Here is a 21,720-nt window from a genome sequence, read left to right as displayed (position 1 = left end):
AGAACAGACTGAGACCGTAGTCTGATGCAAGCTTGTTTTCATTATAACATCTTGAAAGATAACAAGGTACTTGTAGGAATAGTTTCTTTTAAATTTTGGATCCCACTGCCCACAAGTACTGATGATTAGATTCCTTTTGGTTTGTCATTAGATAAACAGTTGCTGTGACCGTTGTGTGGCCGTTTATTTTTTTACTGTTAATGGGACAGCACATCTAAATAACTAGCTATATACAAGGTTCTGGAAATGCTGAAGGTGAAATGCTTAACTTTGATATAAAAAAATATGTATATTTTTTTCCTTTTTAAAAATGCAATAGGTTACAAATCAGATGGTCACAGCATGTAAAGCATATATTACTGATGGAGGATATAGCCGTGTATGGGAACAGGATACTCCAACAGTAATTCAGAAAATTAAGGTATGTTTGTAATGTCATATATATTTTCAGCAGTATTGTTTCTGCTCCCTACTGAATCCCTATAAAGGAATTAGCATGATTTATAACCGCTATAAAACAAGATTTTGGTTTTCATGTTAGCTAACTTATTATCATGAACTCTCATTAATGTTATTAGCTAAATTCATACAAAGCCATAATTTACCTGATTGTTTATTGTTAAAACTCCAGTGTGGAGTTTTCTGCTTAATTAGGCCTCTGGAGATTTACTATAGTATTGCACTTCATAATCTTTATGCTTGGAAATTAAAAGAAATCAATTGTGAATTATTAGAAAATAGTAAGCATCTTGTCAATATTTTCCCTTAATTAGCAAGAAATTATTAACAATCAGTATAGGAACCTTATTATGTAGGCTAAGAAAAAATTATCTTCAAAAGATTCTGCTTGCTTCTATGATCTAAAACAGATTTAGATTGCTTCATATTTCAGTTGACAGCATTAAACCAGATAAAATATTAACATGAAGATACAAGCCTAAAATCAAGTTCTAATTGAAAAGTTTTTATTTATTTTTATTTATTTTGATTTGTCAATCATTTACCAGATAATAGGTATAAGCATATACATAGTTATGAATACATGAAATGGGTACATATACGAAAAAATAGGGCAGAGACGGTAAGCACGTTGGTGCACTTATGCACACCCCCTACAGACCTCTTAGGAAATGGGTGAGGTCAATAGTAGACAGTCTAAGGTTAAAGTTTTTGGGGTTTGGGGAAAAAGACCACAGAGTCAGGTAGAGTATTCCAGACATTGAAATAGAGTATTCCAGACACCCTGTTGCTGAAGTCGTATTTCTTGCAATCAAGTATGGTGCGGTTATCCTTGAGTTTGTATCTATTGTGTGCTATTGTGTTGTTAGGGTTGAAGTTGAAGTATTCATTGACAGGTAAGTCATTGCAATGTATGATTTTATATACCATAATTAGATCAGACCGAAGACGGCATAATTCAAGGTTTTTCTAATTTCAAGTCTGATGGCATAAGGTATTCTGCAACAAGTAGAAGAGTGGAGAACTCTTCTTGTGAAATATTTCTGGACTTTCTCAACTGTGCTAATATTAGACATGTAATTTGGGTTTCAGACTGATGAGCTGTATTCAATGTTTTGTATGCTCTAGTTAGTAGTGTGATATTACCAGAGAAAAAGCTACGTAGGATTAGGTTAGCAACTCTTAATGCCTTTTTGGCTATGTAGTTACAGTGGGCTCTAGCACTTAGATCATTAGAGATGAGTACTCCAAGTTCCTTAACAGAGTTTGGATCATCAACAAGATCTTGACTATTCAGCTTGTATTTTATTTTCTGATTTTTTTTGCCAATATGTAGGACAGAGCATTTGTTTGTTGAGATTTGAAGTTGCCATTTGTTTGACCATTCTGATACATAGTCGAGGTCTTTTTGAAGGGTAGTAGTATTGTCTGTGGTACTGAACAGCTTTACATCTTCAGCGAAGAGAACGCAGTTGCTCTTAATATGATCACAGAGGTCATTTATGTAGAGTATGAGGGTTGGTCCTCGAACACTGCCTTGGGGGATTCTTTGTAAAAGTTCTTTGTAAAAGATCTATAAATGGTGGACTTTTTTCCTACAATAAATTATATATATACATTAGATTTATTGAATTTATATCCACTGTAATCATAAGGCTCTAAGTAATCTTACTAATCACACTCTGATAGTAATTGCTGCATAATGTTGTTGATTTTTTTAACATTTTAGGACTGTATTTTTTTGTTTAAAGAATATCAGAAAAGTTTTCATAAAACAAGAAAACAAATTTTGGAAACTTCAGGGGAGAAGACTTTTGAAGTATCTGAGATGTACATTTTTGGCAAATTTGAAGCTTTCTGCAAAAGGCTGGAAAAAGTAAGTACTCTTTAGAAAATCCCAGTCTTTTGCCTAACTTGTCCTTAATTCTCATTGTGGTTTAGGATATAACACTTCAGGCTGATAGAAAGATTCATGATGAAAAAGTTTGCCTTTTAAATATAGAGCTTCTTTGGTATACTACAGCAAAAAGCCATGTAACAGCATCCTGGTTTATTTCAAGCCAGGGCTTAGTGCAACAACTGACAGTAGTATAGAGAGATACTAGAGATAGACATCAACAGTTAGATTTGGTTTGGACCTAGTTGGTGATTCAGGATACAGATCACTTCAACTCAACCTGAAAAAGTATTTCATGGTTGTAATTCTGTAACCTAATGTGTGAATAAGTGGCTCAGAATGGAAATGGGAGGATTTTCAGAAAAGAATGAGAAAGTCATAATAAGGATTGATTAAAAAAATAAAAACTGGAAGGAAGGCAGGCAGGCAGGCAGGCAGGCAGGCAGGCAGGAAGGAAGGAAGGAAGGAAGGAAGGAAGGAAGGAAGGAAGGAAGGAAGGAAGGAAGGAAGGAAGATAAGGATTAAATAAGGCCAAAAAGAAATAACTTGTCCCATCACTGCTGCTATCAAAGACAAGCTTTTCACACATGACTCTTTACTTAAAAAAACATTAGGCAGGCAATAAAGCAAAATGTGAGATTGAATAAATTTTTATTAATTCCTTCTGGACACTTGAGAGGGTCCCCATGGTCTCCAGGAGCACAGAATATATTTGAAGTGTTTGGTTTTTATAATATGACTAAATTCAGTGAATGCTAGGTACTGAGCATACCTAAACCTGTTATAAACTGCTCAGTATTGCTTAGATGAAATGGATGACCATACAAATCAGATTAAGAATAAGCATAAGGATAACTTTGAAAAGATGGCTTAAGATAAAATATGACAATAGTTGTCAATCATAGATTAATTAAATCAGTTCAGCTCTATATTTTGTAATTGCTGTAATTGAAAACTAAAGTTGATTCTTTTCCTAGAAAAAATATAAGTCATCTTAAGTGTACAGTATTTACAATATAGTAATGTCTGATTTTTTTTGTCTGATGTTTGATGATTTTGTGCAAAACTTTTCATTTAAGAAAATTATAATATTAAGAGAAACCATAGTTAATACTTGAAAAAACAACCTTTCTGATTTTAGATAACAGAGATGATAACAGTTGTTCAGACTTTTTCTGCACTGAATATGTCTACTATTGAAGGAATTGATATTATGGCAATTAAATTCAAAAATATCTACCAAAGTGTTCAAAAAAAGAAATATGATATTCTTGACCCACGGAAAACAGAATTTGATGTAGACTTTGCAGATTTCATGACAAAAATTGAAAATTTAGAGGTAGGTCACATAAATATCTCAATTCAACTCAGATATGAAAAATGTTATTAATTCAGATTAGGACAGGCTGTGAAGTTGTGGTTTCCTTGGTTAGCCTGATGATCTGTACTTGAACTCCCAGATTTGACAAGCTGTTTATATGGTTTTTCAATAAGGTTTAAAGTATTTTTGCTAAGTGAATAAATTTATTTTATTTTACTTTATATATGTAAATGGCTGTCCATTTCATACCTATAACTGGGCAGCTCACAATTAACAAGATGGTTCCTCAGATATCTTAGACTTATGCCATAAATTGCCTTAACAGTAATAAGCAATCCATTAAAACTGGCTCCAGAAGCAGATCAGCAACCAGTGCAGCTTGTGTAACAGTGATGTTACATTCTGAACCAAGTGTAACTTTCATATACTCTTCTAGGATAGCCCTATGAAGAGCACATTGCAGTAATCCAAATGAGAGATGACTAGAGCATGAGTGACTGAGCCTTATGATCCAAAAAATGGTGCAACTGGTTATACATAACAACATGAAGTCATACAAAGGCTCTTCTAGTCACAAATGCCACCTGCTCTTTGATCAGGAGTTGTGAGTCTAGGAGATTCCATGTTGCACATCAGTCTATCTGGGGTAATGCAATCCCACCCATTAAAGATGATAAACCTCTGAAACCTGAGGTATTACACATCCATAACCAGGGTTCAACCGTCTCACATACAGACCCTTACAGTTTCCAGGCACCACAAAGGACAGTCATGGCATCACTTGGATCATCTGGGATGGAGATATAGAGTTGAGTATCATTGGCATATTGATGATAGCTCAGGCCATGGTGACAGATGTTTTCACCCAGCATAGTTGTTAAAAAGGAACAAAGAGAGTACAAAGTCCTATAGTATCCCATAAAGGAGCAGCCAAAGGCTGGACCTCTCACTGTCTATCAACACCAACTTGAGACTGGTCTTGGAGAAAGGAACTGAACCAGAGCAAGACTCTGTTGCCCAGTCCTAGTCCCCCAGCTGACTCAAAAGGATACCATGGTTGATGGTATCAAAAGCCATTGAAAGGTCAAAGAGGGCAAGGATGGATGCAGTACCTCCATCCTGCCCTTGACAGAGATTAACAGGTGCAACCAATTCTCTTTCTATCCCATAACTGGCCTGAAACCTGACTGAAAGTACACCAGATAATCCATTTCATCCAGGAACTTCTAGAGCTATAATAATCACTTTTTCCACCACCTTCCCTAAAAGGTTTCCTGTCAGTTAAAACAATTAACCAGTGGAACAACTTGCCTCCAGAAGTTGTGAATTCTCCAACACTGGAAGTGTTTAAGAAGAGCTTTGGGCAACTATTTGTCTGAAATGGTATAGGGTTTCGTGCCTGAGGAGGGGGTTGGACTAGAAGACCTACAAAGTCTCTTCCAACTCTGTTGTTCTGTTCTGTCCCGTACTGTCCTATCTTGTTCTTTTCTATCAAGAAGGTGAGGACTAGACAGAGGTTTCTGGGCAGGTAGGATCTGATGAAGGTTTCTTAAGGAGGGGTGATATGCAGAGGTGGTATTCAGCAGGTTCTGACCAGTTCTGGAGAACCGGTAGCAGAAATTTTAAGTAGTTTGGAGAACCAGCAAATACCACCTCTGATTGGAGATTTTACAGTATCCTTCCCCTGCCATACCCACCAAGCCACACCCACAGAACCAGTAGTAAAAAAATTTGAATCCCACCACTGGTGGTATGGCCCAGAAATGGAAATCTTTGCCATCTCTATGTACCTCAGGTTGTTCTTTCCTCAAACAATGACTTTACATGCAACAATATTATATTCTTATTCTGTGGCTGTCTTCCTCTCTTGGAAGGAATGTTGATTTCTGAATTACTAATATTCAGTTTTGTTTTCTGTTAGGTCCAAATACAGACATTTATGGGTGCTTGTTTTGTAAAAATCTTGTCTTCACAGCATGCTCTCCAGCTGCTTCAGAGGTACAGCAAATATTTTAAATTAGCATTTCACTTGGGTAAAGAGTTGACTTTATGTTCATTTGAAAGATGAAAGGCCGGTGCTGTTTGTTTTCACAGTTGATCTAGGAAAGGCAGCCCCACATTATCCTGTTTCCTTTTTTTTTTTTTTTTTTGGTAGGAGGGTAGTACAATAGTCTATATCCCTCCAGCTAAAGCAAGTTAGATAATTATTTAGCAAGTTATATGTAGTAGAAAAACCGTAAGCCAATAACAAAACTTAAGTTAGTTTTTTGATCAGGTATTCTTTGGTCTTTAATATTCTTCGGCTTCTTTTTTTTTATTTGTTGTTTTCTTGAAAGTGCTTTTTGCACTTTCACCATAACTACTATGTGTGTGTGTGTGTGTGTGTGTGTGTGTGTGTGTATGTGTGTGTATATATATATATATATATATATATATATATATATATATATATATATATATATATATATATATATTTATTTAAAGAACACATAATAAAAGCTACCAGATTTAGCTTCAAAAATTGAATTACACAAAACTCTAACACTTGGTCTTTAAAGGTTGTCTGGATGCCTGCAGTTCCTATCTGATCCATAATTTTGATTAGCATAGCTAACAAACTGACAGCTTCCTTTGAAAAGAACAATCTTTATTAAATGCCCCTTATGAAACTATTATAGAAATGCATGCTGTAATAATCGTTTTTATCAATATAATGTGATGGGACCTTTGTGGATTTTACTACAACAAATTAATACAGTTGATCTTCTGGAAGCATAGTTTTTAGTGTTCTTATAGCCTAATTTGCATCCCTTGAAATAAAAAACCTTTATCTCAGTCTGATTATATCAACAGTATCTTATTCCATACCTCTGTGTATTTGAATATGAACTCTATAGGTTTCAGAAATTGAACATGCCATGTCTTCAGAATGAAATTGCATATACAATTGGGCGTATTCTTCAGCACTATGTTGCCGAACTTGAATCAACTAAGAAGGTATTTACTATGTGTTTATATTAAACAGAATCTGTTCATTTGAATAGGTTTACTTGGAAAAATCAGTTTTAAGTGATAATTTTGTGGAATGTACTTTAACTCCACACAGACAAATTTTAATAAGTCATGTGGGGTTGTTATACACATCTCTGATAGTGTTTTATACAAGGCACATCTCATGGAAGAGAAGAAATAATTCAATATTAATATGAATAAATACTAAAGATAAAAACTTTATTAAATATGAGCAGTCTGTAGAATCAAATGGTAGACTTGCTTTTAAAGTTGTAAACTACATTGCACATATCTTCTAAAATGGCACTATACAGTTGTCCTCATTTAACAATGGAAATTGAGATTGGCATTTCTGTTACTAAGCAATACAGTCATAAAGTACATCAGATGACTGCATCACTTAGTGAAAAAATTGCAACCTGACATTTCCAGTTGTCATTGTTAAGCGAATCACCATGTGTCATTAAACATGGATGTCACATGGTTGCCATTTTTGATCACCTATGGATTTCCCCATTGCCTGCGTCGGCAAAGAAAATTGTAAGTGGCAATCACATGACCTTGGGACTGCTGTGATAATTGTAAGCAAAAAGACCAATTATAACTATCACTTGTTCAGCACCATTGTAAGTTTGAACAGTCACTGAATGTGTGTTCATTAAACAAGGATTGACTGTAAATGCTTCGGCAATTTGTATAGTTATTCAAAGACAAAAATAATTAAAAGGATAATAATCATCTAATTTGCTTTCATAGATTTCACTTCTAGTAATGAGATCTAAAATTGTGAATGCAATAGAACAGGCAGAGAAGCACTGAAATGTCTGTAATGTACTTCATTGTGTATATAATAGATGTTAATTTCATATTGCCTACTTTGCAAATGCTGGTATGCCAACCGGGTTGATTAGCATTAAAAAGATTATTAATCAGAACAAAAACTGGAAATGAGAACAAACAAAATGTTGTATATTTTCAAAGCTATCATAATGTGGAAACAGGAAGTTAAGGTGATTTTCCATTGTCATAGCTATTAGCAAGTAAATGAGCTCTAATATATAATGTTTCACTTGCATGCTTGCCTTTCTCTCCTTTTTACTCCCTTACTGAAAATTATACCTGATTTGTCTGGAATAGCTAAAATGGTCTAATCCAAACCTCTCCATTGCAGTTGGAAATTCTTGGAAATGTTTTTGCAAATATTCTTGCAAATATTCTGTCTGTAGCACATCAAACTGTAGAGGTTTGGTCTTGTACATTACATCCTTCCTATGCAGATGCTTCTGGAGTGACTTGTAACTCGAGTATTAATGGTATTCTCATTTGACACTTGACTTTGTTTTATCATAGCTTTATCAGGTACAAAAGGATAATCCTCCCCTGGCTCGAAACATGCCACCAGTAGCAGGAAAGATACTGTGGGTGAGACAACTCTTCAGGCGTATAAGTGAGCCAATCAACTATTTTTATGTAAGTTTGTCATCATCCACTTATTGGTTAACAACAAGACTGACACATGATTTTCAAAATATATTTCATAGTCCAGTGAGAATACTGCTTGTTATTATCTTGATTCACCAAGTTCTTCACAGTCTTTCCATATTAGTGCTGCTGGCTATGAATTTTGGTAAAATGATTTAGAATAGCCTGTAGAGGGCAGTATTTAATTGCTTTGAAAGCAATATTCCTGCTATGTAGTTTCCACTCTGTTGTGACAGAACCATATTAATCATGGTCTTTAAGTTGTAACTGTTAGAAAACTCCAATAAAACAATTTACATGTGTGGTTTTGTTTTTCTAATAATTCACTTTTGTCAGGCATCTCTTCAGACAGCCAAGCCAAACAGATTTGATGTTTAGGACAGTGCTAGGCATTGTGAGAAACACTGTATTATTCATGGTGGTGGTCGTTTTGTCCAAATTATTTCTCATTCAAAATTGATTGCATATGGAAATAAGCATTTCAGATCAGCTATTCTTACATAGATCTGGATTACTTTTCTTCTTATACTGGGGTAATAAATTGTATTGATTATGCAACAGAATATTGCAGAATATCTTTTCAGACTTCCAGCTTGCTAAGTAGTCATGTCTTCTTTGACAGATGTAATAAAGAAGCTCCAATAAGCTATCTTGTTCTAAAGTTTTACTTCCCTAATCCAACAAGCTCCCTATTTTCTACAGTTTTGTAAAAACTTGTTTCAAAACAAGGAAGGGAGGAACAATTTTGAATGACCCTACAGTGTCTATCTCTTGTTATCTTTAATTGTGCTGAAAAGCTGCCATCCCTCAATGCAGCTATTAGTCTTACAAAATTAGTTCTGAGTGACATCCATGGAATTAATATTAGCTTGGAAAGAATTTCACTTCATTGTGATTCTGGCTAAGAAGAAAAAGCTTAAACTTTCCCCCCTTATTCTATGATCAGGTTGAAGATGACCCTTTGCCCATTGCTTTCTATTATATATTATAGATTCCACATGGAATTTACACATTTCAAAATGACCTCATAGGCCACTGAGTCCCAACCTGCAAGCAATAAATGAATCCAAATTAAAGTAGTTCCAACAGATGGTAATTCTATCCCTGCTTTGCATATCCCACAATGGGAAGTGGATCCTCTTTTTCCTGCTGTAGATAAATTAATATGTGCCATACTCATTCTGGAGACCGCTTGTTCTCTTTAAACTGATAAAACTAATCCAGGCTCTTGATTTGCCTCTTATTAACCAGCTTAATATTTGAATTGGGTCTTAGGTCTCAAAAGACCTGGGACAAGTATAATTTTTATCTTGTTTTAGTGCAAATTGGAACACCCACACAACTTAAATTTCATTGGACTTTCTTAAGTATTCCTCCAGAAAACACCTTTTACTGATTAAAAATGCTTATGTTTCTCACTGATACATTTATCTGAATTTAAGTTGTGATAGTATCCATAGAAGAAATGGTGTGAGCTACTGGCACATGTAAAATATTGAAAGGGTTTTTCAAATGCAAACATTGCAAGATTACAGGTAAATTTGAAAGATAGGTATTCTGAATGTACTCTTTAGTGAAAGCAGAAGTATTTTATTCACCTACATTTTAAATATATAGCTCTTTCATTATCATTGTTTCAACAGAAAAACTCAGACATCTTGGCAAGTGTGGAAGGAAAAGCAGTTGTTCGACTATATAATAAAATTTCCTATGTATTGGTAGAGTTTGAGGTACTTTATCACACAGCGTGGATGAAAGAGATTTCACAGTTAGAGTATGGTAAGCCATTTAATCCATTGCAAACTCTATTGAATAATACCATGATGCTGACTCATTAGTTTGGGGAAGTGTTTCTAATTACAATATTTGATTTTAGCATTGCAGGTTACACTATTGGTACGTCACCCTGAAACTGGAAAGTTACTGGTAAATTTTGATCCCAAGATTTTAGAGATTGTTCGAGAAACAAAATGTATGATAAAAATGGGCCTAGAGGTACCAGAGCGGGCAAAGAGGATAGTCAAAATTGAAGGAGAAGTAAAAGGAAACAAATTATGCTTGGAGGTAGGTAAAGAAAAAGCGTGTTGATTTTTCAAACAAATGCTTATCTTGATGTAAAGCAGGGCTGTCAAACTCCTGACCCACAGGCCGGATGCTGCTGGCCATGCCCACACCCGGTTTAGTGAAGTGAAGCAGGCAAAGTTCTCATATGTCACATGATGCCGCCATGGTGATATGAGTTTGACATCCCTGATGTAAAGTATACATTAAGGAGATTTTATGACATATGTTGGGCATGTGTTTATACAAGAGAAGAAAATAAAGAGAAAAAACAAAAAGGGGCCAAGATACTTTAATTGCAAATTACAATGCATTTTGCTGGGGTGGGTATGTATTGTCAGGAAGGAAGAGCAATCTCATTCAACTGATATTTAATTGAGAAATTTGCATCTATAAAAAATGTCAGAATAGTTCAGCAATAATATTCATACATGAATACAGAGTTCAAAGCATAACAGAAAGCTTGAAGCTTTTTAAAATACAGTAAAAAGAGGCAGATATGTCAGGATTGCTGCTAAGGAAGAGGTCATTAAACTAGTAGAGAGAATGGTTTTTCAGGTTTTCAAAATTGTTGCTTTAATGCCATAAGGACTTTCTCATCACTGGATATGATCATGAATGCCTTTAATGCTTTTCAGAGAAGTGCACTATAATGTTGAAAATTACATGCATTATATCTTGACTAGCTGTTCATGAATGGACTGTATCTAGCTGAAGCTTGCTCCAGAAGATTATACTTTTAAAAAAATGTGTATGTTTTTACACAGAAATCTGCCTAGTCTGAAGGTTTTAGGAAATTCATTATATATTTTAATTTCTATTAATATTAAATTAAATCCTGAACATTTATTTTAATTCATAGAGCATTCTACACTGCTATGAAAATTTGTGCCAAGAAATTCCAACAGTGTTTGTCAACTTGATGGCACCTAAAATGAAGAAGGTATATTAGGATATCTTTCTATATACTGTTAAAACTCCCATTGTCATGACTTTTAACTGTGAAAAGTACTGCAGTTTTTGAACTAAGATATCTCAAATGGCCTAACTACAGAATATGTCCAAAATCCAGCATCCTTGACTCCCAAGGAAATAAAATTTGGGAAAAATTTGTCTATTTCAGTGCTACTGGTTGCTGATGTACTGGTACACCGCTTCTGCTGCTGCAATCATGTGATCTTCATTTTCAACATTCTGTGACATTTCCCAGTCAGTCTCACAATCCTTCTCTTGTTCCCCAACCCAGCAGCAGCCACTCACCTTCCTGCTCAAAAGGATATGGAAGGCAAGGGAGGAGGATAATTATAGTATAACTGGAAGTGAGGGAAGGAAACAAGGGGAAGGGAGGAAGAGAGGGGAAAAGGGAAGGAAGCAGAGAAGGGAGGGAGGGATATTTTTCTCCCAGGCAGCTTCCAACAAGAAAACTAAATGGGGAAGCTGCACTAAGTTGGAAGTTTCCTCCATTCCTGCTGCTTTTTTACCCATAATCATTCTGTTTCTCTGTTTACATAAGGAAATATCTCTGAAATGATGACCCAATGGGTCACAGATTGCCTAGTATGTATACAGATATTCATCTCTTGATTACATTATGTCTTGAAAATTGCAGTGTTCTTTCTAGGATTCTGCCCTATCTCTTTTACTAAGCCATTAACAGTAAAAGAGTTATTATTAAGGTTTCAATATATTGCTTTATTTTTGTACTTTGTATTTATGTGAAAATTGTTTTCAATTTTACAATGTTCCTTTTGGATAAAATGTATTTATGAAAAACAGAAATAAATACCTTTTGCTATATAAACTATGTAAATAGAAGTGTCAGAAAGCAACTTGACAAAAGATTTCAGAGAGTTGTAAGAAGAGGCAGAAGAAATATTATAATAACATCTGTAAGGTCATTGAAGAGAAATGGAAAAACACGGAAAATATTTCAAAAGATCACTGAGCTCCAAAGGAGATTCCAACCTCAAATGTTATACTCAGATACTTCAGTAGACAAGTATTTGCTGATTAGAAAATAAAAATAAAAAAGTTGGAAGGAGTATATTGAAATTATTTGCAGTCAACATCCAAGATACCTCAGAAGATACTCTCTATTTACAAGCACCTCTAGTTTTAATTTTAGTGTGTGTGGGTGTTTGTATGTGTTTGAAGTTTGAAACAGGGCAGAAACCATGGTCAATGGTATCTAAAGCCACTGAAAGGTCAAGGAGAGCAAGAATGGATGCACAACCCTTATCTGAGAGATCATCTAAAAGCATGACCAATGCTGTTACTATCCCATATTCAGGCCTGACTATGATTGAAAGGAATCTAGATAATCTACTTCATCTAGGGTCCTCTAAAGCTGCTACACAACCACCTTCTCTATCTTCAACCCTCCCCCCCAAAAAAGAGAGGTTAGATATTGGATAAAATTGTCCATTATATTGGGTTCCAGCAATAGTTTCTTGAAGAGGGGATGAACTAGTACCTCCTTAAGAGGCAGAGTAATGAATTCCTTATCCAAGAAGGAATTCACCACTACCAGAACCCACTAAGATGACACTTCCTTCCCAGCAAACTTAATTAGCCAAAAGGACCATGGAGATAAAGAACAGGTAGATGAACTTAGAGTCCTAGATGGTCCCTGTCCACCTCCTCAGGTGCAACTTGTTCAAACTGTTTTCAGAAAATAGGGCAAGACTTCCTTGGGACTTACAACAAGGCCAACATCCAGCTGATAATGAATTTGAGTAATTTATCCAACAGAAGTTGAGCACTGTCTTCCACATAGCCCTACAAGGGGCTCTCAACATCCCCTCTACCCCAAAATATAGTTTTGAGTATGGACCACAGGATGGCTATCTGCACACACAATAAGGGTGAAGAGCTATTGTCACTTTGCCAGCTTTACCATCACAAAGTAGGCTTTAATAGAAGTTCTAGCCTGTGTATGTTTAGTTCATCCCTTATTGTGTATAAGCAATGCTTTAGATGTCTTTTGTCTCATTTCATCTCCCTCAGTTCCTTCCTCCATGGTGAATAATGGGATCCATGAGGAGGGAAAGGTTGCATAGATTCAATGTGGTTGAAGGCCTTGATAGTCCTTCTGTTCTAGATGGTACCCAAGGACTCAGTTGGACTATGTGGCAAACTGACAGGCATAACACCAGGTCCCTCTGAAACTCACCTGGTTCTATTAATCACTGAGGATGGCCTGATCCCACTTCCCTGCAATGGATGGTGGCATCAAAAAAACCCGTGGTAATCAGGGCATGATTTGACCAAGGGGGCCACCAACAAAGGGTGATACTAAAGAAGTGAGCCAACCTAAAAGGGAAAGGAAAACAGGGAAGACTTTTTTTTAGGACTGTAGAAAATGCTTGTGATAATTGATTGAGTTTAGCACAGTATAATTTATAGAATGCTAAAAATCTACTATAGTCCTAATAATTATGTTTTTCCCTTCTCCTTTTATTAGGTGGAATCTGTAATGAGGCAAGGGCTTACTGTTTTAACTTGGTCCTCTCTGACATTAAATAGCTTCTTTCAAGACGTTGATGCAGTTATGAAAATGTTTAATCAGCTTTTGAAAAAGGTATATTTAGTTTTCCCTAATTCCATTAGTGGTATCAAAGATTGAATTTAGACCCCCAAAATGCAAAATATGCATTCTGTTGCTGAATTTTGGCTCTATAGTTTTATTCAAATTAAGATTTGCAAAGGGTCATAAGACAAAAAGAACAGTACAGTTAATTTACTACAGTTATTTAAATACAGTTAAGTTATAGTCTTATTTGAGGTTTGGAGCCTAGGGGAATATTTTATGTTGAATGGATTTGAATCACAGCTTTTAAATTTTAACCTTATTTTAACTTATTGTAATTGATTAATCCTAATTCATGTTTTTCTAGTGCGGCTTCTTATCACCTCCAAGTTTACAGTTTTTTTAAAAAAACGCAAGTAATATGTTTATGTAATCCTAACAAGGAATCAATTAACTATCTTTTCTTTAATACAGATCAATGACTTGTGTGAAATGCAGATTGACTTAATACTGAAGGATATATCAAATACTCTGCTGCTGATACTACCTGAAAGTGCAACAAAAGTGGAGGACTTACTGGCACGCAATGAGGTAACCAAAGTTTTTAGCCATTCTTCTGTTGGTGAGCATATGGGCAGATGTTCATAATGTTGGCTCTGTAAAAATCAATTTTAGATATTTAGTTATGAGAATTTTTTCAATATTTCTTTAGAATTCTATTTTTCATACTTTTCCACACAAGATGCCAAGCATCTCAATACCAGCATGTTTCCCTTTTAGTTTTATTGATTTGCTTGACATTTATGTTTTCTAAATGTATGTAAACTTCAGTCATCTCTGTTGATGAAACACCAGTTCTTTAAAATGCTGAATAACTGCAGAAATTTACTTTGTAGGATATTCATTTCATCTTGTGCGATTATATATTCAGTCCTAAAGAACCTGCTTCAGCTTGTTATTCGCAGTTCCTCTGAATTTACCACACAGTTCTAATTATTATTATTTATTTCAAGTACATAACTGCTATTCATTTTTAAAAATCCTATATTCCAAATAGCAGAAAATAATTGTACTACTAAATATGAAATAGTTGAAGCTCCACCCACAGAAGTAATCTAGGTAAGTTGAAGAGCTTCAATATCAGACTATATCTGTAAAAGTAATACATGCCTTAACCTAGGTATATGTAATAAATAATTAATAATGTCAACATTATTTAATGTTTGTATTTCACTCCCATGGTAGAAAACTTTTTGTGCCTTAGTTACCTCCATTTGGGATTGGATGTAACTAAGCTATGTACTCTACACTGAGCTGCTCTTGAAAGCCACTAGAAACAGTAGCTGGTTCTGAATACAGCAACTCATATAATTATGGGCATTCCTTGTTCGCTCATGTAATTTATCTATTTCAAGAGGTGTACTTGGCTTGTGAAATCTCTAGTCAGAGGTGGTATTTGCCGGTACTCTGAACTACTCAAAATTTCCACTACCGGTTCTCCAGAACTGGTCAGAACCTGCTGAATACCACCTCTGCTTGGCTTCCATATTCACTGAATGTCACCTATGGAGCCCTTCAGAGAACAGGGTCAAGATATCTCACGGACTGACTTCTCCCAATAGTTTCTACCTGCCCAGTTAGATGAGAAAGAGTGGCTTCTCTCTAGGGCCATGAATGTCATCTACCATGGCACTTTATTCGGCATTGCATCTCACTGAATGCTTAATTTGCCTTATCAAACTTGGAATTCAGAAAGTCAATCATGTTTGGCTTTGAGGGAGATTCTTCCTGCATACGAATACTGATTATATCAGTTGTTTTTGTTCCCCAGCATAGGTTATCTGTGTTAATGTTAAGGACTTGGAGCTTGGTTGTTTTAATCTTGTTTACGTGCATAAAGATTTTAAGTTGCCCATTCAATGATTAAAACTACATAAAAGTCTAGTAAAATAATTACAATACTGTGATTGTATTTAAACAGGTAAGCACAAAGGAATGGGCTGAAATATTAAACAATAAAAGTAGGCATATAGAAGATGCCGTACAAGAACTCATAGCGATATTTGAGCAAATTTATGAAGTTAAACATGTTAAAAAGCTGGCTCCCAAAAAATTTCAATCACCAGGTATTTATTTATGGTTTCCTTTAAGAATTTAACTATCATCATCAAGACTTTTTCTATTTATTTATAGTGATTTTAATAATTAGTAGTAGTTCTCTGTAATTCTAATTTTGGAAGCCTAACAAGGAATACACTCTTTAATATGTCATAAGAACAATATATTTTGCTGTCTGGAAATATATTAATGCTGGCTTGTATTTAATAGAAGCCAAATTGTTTATCTGGCAGTATACTCAGGTAAGAAATCCTGGGATGCTGCAGGAATGTGAGAGAGAGGCTTTGGGAGGGGATTGCTTCAGCACTCTGAGTACAGGAAGGTCATGGAGTGGGAGGATGTGGTGCTGTGTGAGTGCAGAAAGTCCATAGAGTGGAGAGTGCAGCACTGCATCAGCACAGGAATACCAGGGAATAGAAGGTGCAAGCGCAGGTAAGCCTGGGGGACTTATCAGAATGACTTGCAACTTTTCTGGATGGCTTCCCCATTGATTTTTCTTGTGGGGAGACTCCAGAGAAGTCACAAATGGCAATCATGTGCCCATGGCTCCCTGCAGTGTTGTAAATGTGAGTTGAACATCCAGTATGCAGTGATGGCCAGAACATCAAGGATTGATCATACATCCCAAAGGAGGGAAAGATGTACTTCCAGGGGTCACCAACCTTTTGGACCTCAGGGACCACCAAACTCATAATTTTAAACCCCATGGACCGGAGACCCTGGGAAAATCCCCCAAAAAGTCTGCAGGAAAATTCCCCACCCCGTATTCCTACCAACTGATCATTCTTTACTTGGAATCTCAGGATACTGTCTCCGGTTCTGTTCTCAGGGGGAGAGAGGGAGAGAGAGACAGATAGACAGACTGACTGACTGACTGACTGACTGACTGACTGACTTTTGGCTTTATGCAAGAAAAGCAGCAGAAGCAGAAGTCTTTCTTTCTCTCCCCCAAACTGTGCCAGAAATGAGTCTTTGTGAGACTTGTCATGCCAGTGCAGCCTCTTGGAGCAGGATGACTTGCAGGGTCGCAGAGACTCATTTCTGGTGAAGTTTGGGGAAGAGAAAGAAAGACTTTTGCAGCTTTCCTTGCATGCAGCCAAAAGCAGAAGAAGAAAGAAGCAGAAAGAAGCAGCCAGGTGGCCAGGTGAGGCGTGTGGGGCAAGTGGGGAAGTTCCCCCCCTGCCCTTTCCCCACTCCCCTCACTACCTCATGTGCACTACCCCAATGCAAGTGATACAAGCCTTGTGTTCCCGCGGGCCATGTGGGCGGTGCAGCCTTGTATTCCTGCGCAGCCTGGATTAATTGATTTGGGGGGGGTGACATTTCTCTGTGGACCACCAAAATTTTCTCGCGGACCACCAGTGGTCCCCGGTCCATTGGTTGGCAACCACTGATCTATAAGATTCTGTTAGTATAACCTTATAATAAAGTAAAGCTAGTACTTCTGGTTAAGTTTCTTATCTGGACTACCTTGCAAGGTTGACATCAACCTTGCAAGTCTGAAAATACAGCTCAAGTGGAAAGAGCACAACTGGCCCAGTTATGGGAAATCATGGTATCTTTCTGGACACCTATGGCGATTAAGAGTGGGATGAATAATGTTGTTTGACTAGTGTTGGCTGGCAGTGGTTGGGAGAAACTGAGCCAGAAAACTCTGAAATTCAGGGTGGATCAGGGTCAATGCTCCCATTTCTTCTTTAATATTTGCCTGAGGTTGATAGGTGAAGACAATCAATAATTTTGAGTCAAGTTAATATCAATCTATCAAAGACTCCCAGGTATACATATGTACAACTTAACCCCAGTCTGACAAGGTGAATTGTCAAGTCTCAGTGTCTACATGCTGTGCTGGTCCCAATTAAGAGGAACAGACTATCTTCCAAATGCTGGGTTTTATGACATATTATTGAATACAAAGTTTGTATAAAATGCTTTTTTTAAAAAAAGTAGTTATTATATTTATAAGCTCTGGGCCTATGTCATCAAGTGCAGGAATAGAATCAGTTGGATTTTCCTTTCTTAGATGTAGAATCAATTGTTCTTATGATGTTGCTGCCCCAGTTTTATGTTTCTGTTAACATTTACATCAGTGCTCATATCACTCAAATAATGTGACCAATAAATCAGGATTCTTACTTAACTGACTATCAATAGGAGCGATATGTATTGAGCTCCACCTATTTAGGATTCTGTGGAAATGTTATATTGAAGGTGTAAATGGAGGCAAAAATCTCCCGCAATATTTACCATATGAACATATGCACATGGCTGTTGATTGAATGAATTCACTTCTTTTTTATTTGCAATAGAAGGAAAACATGTAGCATTTGGAGGTGGAGAAGAAGAGAGACTCTCTTCAGGGTCTTCAATTATGATTAGTAGTGAAGAAGCTGAGGACAGTGAAAAAGAGGATGAATTTAAAAAGGTATTTCACCACCTATTAAACTATTGAAATAATGGAAAGAACTTAAAAACAATTGTATTATTTATTAGGATAATTGTTGAATGTCCTAAAGTATTCCATGCTGTGAAACTGCTTCAATTGAATAAAATTATAGACAAATTTAATGCAAAATGATCTTACTGGTACAGTATGATTTAAAATAGAAAAGTGGCAAAAAGGAGAAGTGCTGAAACCATCCCCTCCTTCACTCTTGCCAGAAACTTTTCATCCAATTTTCATTTGTGAGACTTAATTCTGGACTTTATCCTAGCCAATATAAAAACAACAAGAAAGTACGTGTCTAAGGCTCCTTCCCGCTAATACCTTCTAAGGAATCACTTAGATTTCCAGCTGTGCTTTCATTCCATTATTAAAACCATCCTTTGTCAGCTTGGTGAGCTCTGAATCAGATCTCATTTGCCTTACATGAGATTTTCTTGTGGCCCATTTAGCTGAAAATAGGAATGTCAGTATCGGTAACATTCACAGGCTATGTCAGAGGAAGTAAATTGCTGCATGGTTTTGAACAGGTATGTAATTGACATGAATCTAAATTACTGCTTTTAACTGCAGGAATGCAAAGAGGTAGTTGCATATTTTAGCCATCAGTTGCTGGATAGCCTGCAAAAAACTACACGGTTATCCTTAGATGCTCTTAAAAGAAGAGTATTTGTTTCAAGGTAAGTGATATAAGTGAAAATTTGTTTTTTTCCACCTGCCCTGATATACTTAGTAGCTTTGTTTCTACCAGCAGAAAGGAACAAATGAGAAAATTTCAGCTGAATGCTTCCTTAACAACTAATAAAGTTTTCAATACCAAGAAATAAACAAATCCCTGAATTCATAGTTACATCTGCCATTCCTTGATCATTTGCTTTTTAACCTTAAGGGTAAAAGTATTCAGTAAATATATTCAGAATTTTGATTTTTCTTAATCCAGTAGGATATCACCATGACTTTCATTAAAAAAACAAGTTATGATTTATTTAATAGACTGGTTAATGCAATATGGGAATTTTTAAGGTGCCTAGATTCGTGCAAGTGAAATGAATCCTTCCTTGGATGGTCCATGTAGCTACCAGAAATTAATCTTAACTCAAAATATTTCATCTTTATAAAATTAGTATGTGCACAGAAAACATAGTGCTGGACATAGGGATATATATTTGTTATTAAACCAATTGTTGTTAGTTAGTTATTAAACATAAAATAAGCTTTGATCAATGGCCTAGCTTAGCCCTGGGAATTGTGAGTGCCATATGGCCTAACTCAGGGATGTCGAACACACATTGTCAATATGGTGTCACGTGACATATCAGGACTTTCCCCCCCTTTGCTAAACCATGTGTGGCTGTGGCTAGTTAGGCACAAGCGGGGAGTTTCACAGCCCTGGCCTAACTGATTCCTCTGAGGAGTCCATGACAGCTCTTTCTTCCTGAATTCTTGTGTTTAATATAATATATGATTCAATTCTCATTTCTTGTTCAGCTCCAGCAACTTTGGACGGCTGCCTTATTTACCTCAAACAACAGTCAAACCAGAAGATGTTGTTACTTTTCTGAAAGCTGAAGTGCATTTAGCCATTCCTCATGTGGTAAGTGGTTTTGTTATATGTTATTTTTGCAATCACAAAGTAATCTATAATCTGAATTTCTTCTGACTATGTAATGTGCATGATGCTACTCAACATGATTATTAAAAGCTTTGATGATGCAATAGACAATACATAGATGGATGTAAAATATTCAAGAAGAGATCAGAAGGTTGGAAACCTTGATCTGGTAACAAAACCGAATTACAAGAATAAAATATATTTAAATAGAATGTAGCACTAATACACAAATACCAAATAGAAATATCAATTTTATGCACGCTGTGAAAGGTTTTGTCCATGAAAGCTCATATTGTACAAATTCGCTGTAAGGTGCTTCAGGATTTGTTTTCAGCTCTTGTCAAAGTCAGTTCATTGAATTACAGATATAGCAAAAGCTCCAGGCACAACTGAACTGCAAAGAAATGGATGACATTCTGCTTCCTAATTTCTAGAATTAAAATTGTATGACATGTACATTAGAGTGAGATTAGCATAACATTAAAGGCCATATATTAGAGTAAGTGAAGTGTTCCATATTATTGCATCATTTACTAATGTTGGAAATTCTGGGTCACAAGAAGGGAAGCTGTAATAGAAGTTCCATTCCATTCCAGTGCTGTCTCTATTTCTGGAAGAAGAAGGGCAGATGTAGAGAGAAACTTTGCACGAACAGCTCTCATCTGCAAAAATCTACTCACTAGCTCAAACCCTGCATGTTAGTAGTGTCATGGATCATAACACTCTTAGGATTTTGGTACTTTCTCTGCAACCTGGAAACATTGCTGGGTTTATGTTCCATTTGATAGAAGAAAACCTGCCACTTCATTTGAATTTCTTATATTTCGTAGTCTATACATACTGCATTAAAACCCATAATTTTGTACCAGTGAGTTGGTGACTGATGGTGATAACCAATCCACCATATGTGTTTCTTGAAAAAAATGGGTTTTTCCCTTTATTTTCAGGTGATGGTGCCCAGTTTGGATGATATCCAGCAAGCCCTCAACCGTATGATTCAGTTAACCTTGGATGTAAGCCGTGGTGTGACTCACTGGGGCCAACATCACTTGTTAAAATCCAACCACCAGGGGGAAAGTAATGTTCCTGCAACACCTAGCATATTAGGGAAACTACAAAAAAAGGAAGAAAGTAAGATAACGGTCTCTTTTTCCCCTCCTTTAAAACTATTGCTTCTAAAAAATTAGCCTTATTTTAAGTACTCAGAAGAGAGTCACAATGGAATTCTAAACATGTTTGTTGAGATGTAAATCCCTATATATTGAATGGAGTTTGTTTTCTTAAATAGATATATAGAGTAGAATTCTTTTTATCTCTATTATAATAAATTATGAAAACATAATAGAAATAAGTTTTATCAATTAGCTGCCCTTCAGTTATTTCTAAATTATTTCTCTCATACACTCTCATAGACTCAGAATTATAGAAGTTTGTCAAGCACATTTGAACACCACTAAGTCAGAGAACTAATGAGTATGATGTAGCTGCTATGATAGAACAATTTGAATGGTTCCCCATAACACCAGAGCCAAGAAGTGTTGAGAGCCATTAACTTGATGCGTTTAAAAAAGGGACTGGATAAGCTCCTTGGAGTTTCCTACAATTGTTAGACAGGCAGCAAATAAATGTAATAATAAATAAATAAAATATGTCTGCGAGGATTCATCTATCAAAGATCGTTGCTCTTGAAGTTGCAGTGTTAGCTCTACATTGGGAGTACCTTGTCATGAACATGGGGCGGGGGGAGGAGTCTCTCTCCATCTTCTATTTAATAAAGAAAATGCTT

The 21,720-nt window shown here is 36.0% G+C and overlaps 1 protein-coding gene across 2 annotated transcripts in view; it reads left to right on the top strand.

Annotated features, from left to right (window-relative positions):
• Positions 1-21,720, top strand: part of DNAH8 (dynein axonemal heavy chain 8) — a 121,169-nt gene that overhangs the window by 8,244 nt on the left and 91,205 nt on the right. Inside the window, exons 7-22 of one of the 2 annotated variants that reach the window (XM_087921592.1) lie at positions 320-421; positions 2,189-2,335; positions 3,498-3,695; positions 5,599-5,675; positions 6,575-6,674; positions 8,040-8,159; positions 9,815-9,950; positions 10,048-10,235; positions 11,095-11,175; positions 13,696-13,812; positions 14,236-14,352; positions 15,743-15,887; positions 18,189-18,304; positions 18,896-19,002; positions 19,817-19,916; positions 20,882-21,065. In XM_087921592.1, coding sequence (XP_087777718.1) covers positions 320-421; positions 2,189-2,335; positions 3,498-3,695; positions 5,599-5,675; positions 6,575-6,674; positions 8,040-8,159; positions 9,815-9,950; positions 10,048-10,235; positions 11,095-11,175; positions 13,696-13,812; positions 14,236-14,352; positions 15,743-15,887; positions 18,189-18,304; positions 18,896-19,002; positions 19,817-19,916; positions 20,882-21,065 — 2,035 coding nt within the window. Of the gene's footprint in view, positions 1-319; positions 422-2,188; positions 2,336-3,497; positions 3,696-5,598; positions 5,676-6,574; positions 6,675-8,039; positions 8,160-9,814; positions 9,951-10,047; positions 10,236-11,094; positions 11,176-13,695; positions 13,813-14,235; positions 14,353-15,742; positions 15,888-18,188; positions 18,305-18,895; positions 19,003-19,810; positions 19,917-20,881; positions 21,066-21,720 lie in introns of both variants that reach the window. The other variant, XM_087921595.1, reaches the window with a different exon arrangement.

The sequence above is a fragment of the Pseudonaja textilis genome, chromosome 1 (genome assembly GCF_049901715.1).
Source record: "Pseudonaja textilis isolate UNSWEBS1 chromosome 1, rPseTex1.2, whole genome shotgun sequence".
NCBI classification, from domain to species: domain Eukaryota; kingdom Metazoa; phylum Chordata; class Lepidosauria; order Squamata; family Elapidae; genus Pseudonaja; species Pseudonaja textilis.
Note: the sequence above shows the minus strand (reverse complement) of the source record. Positions and strands in the feature narration are given on the sequence as shown.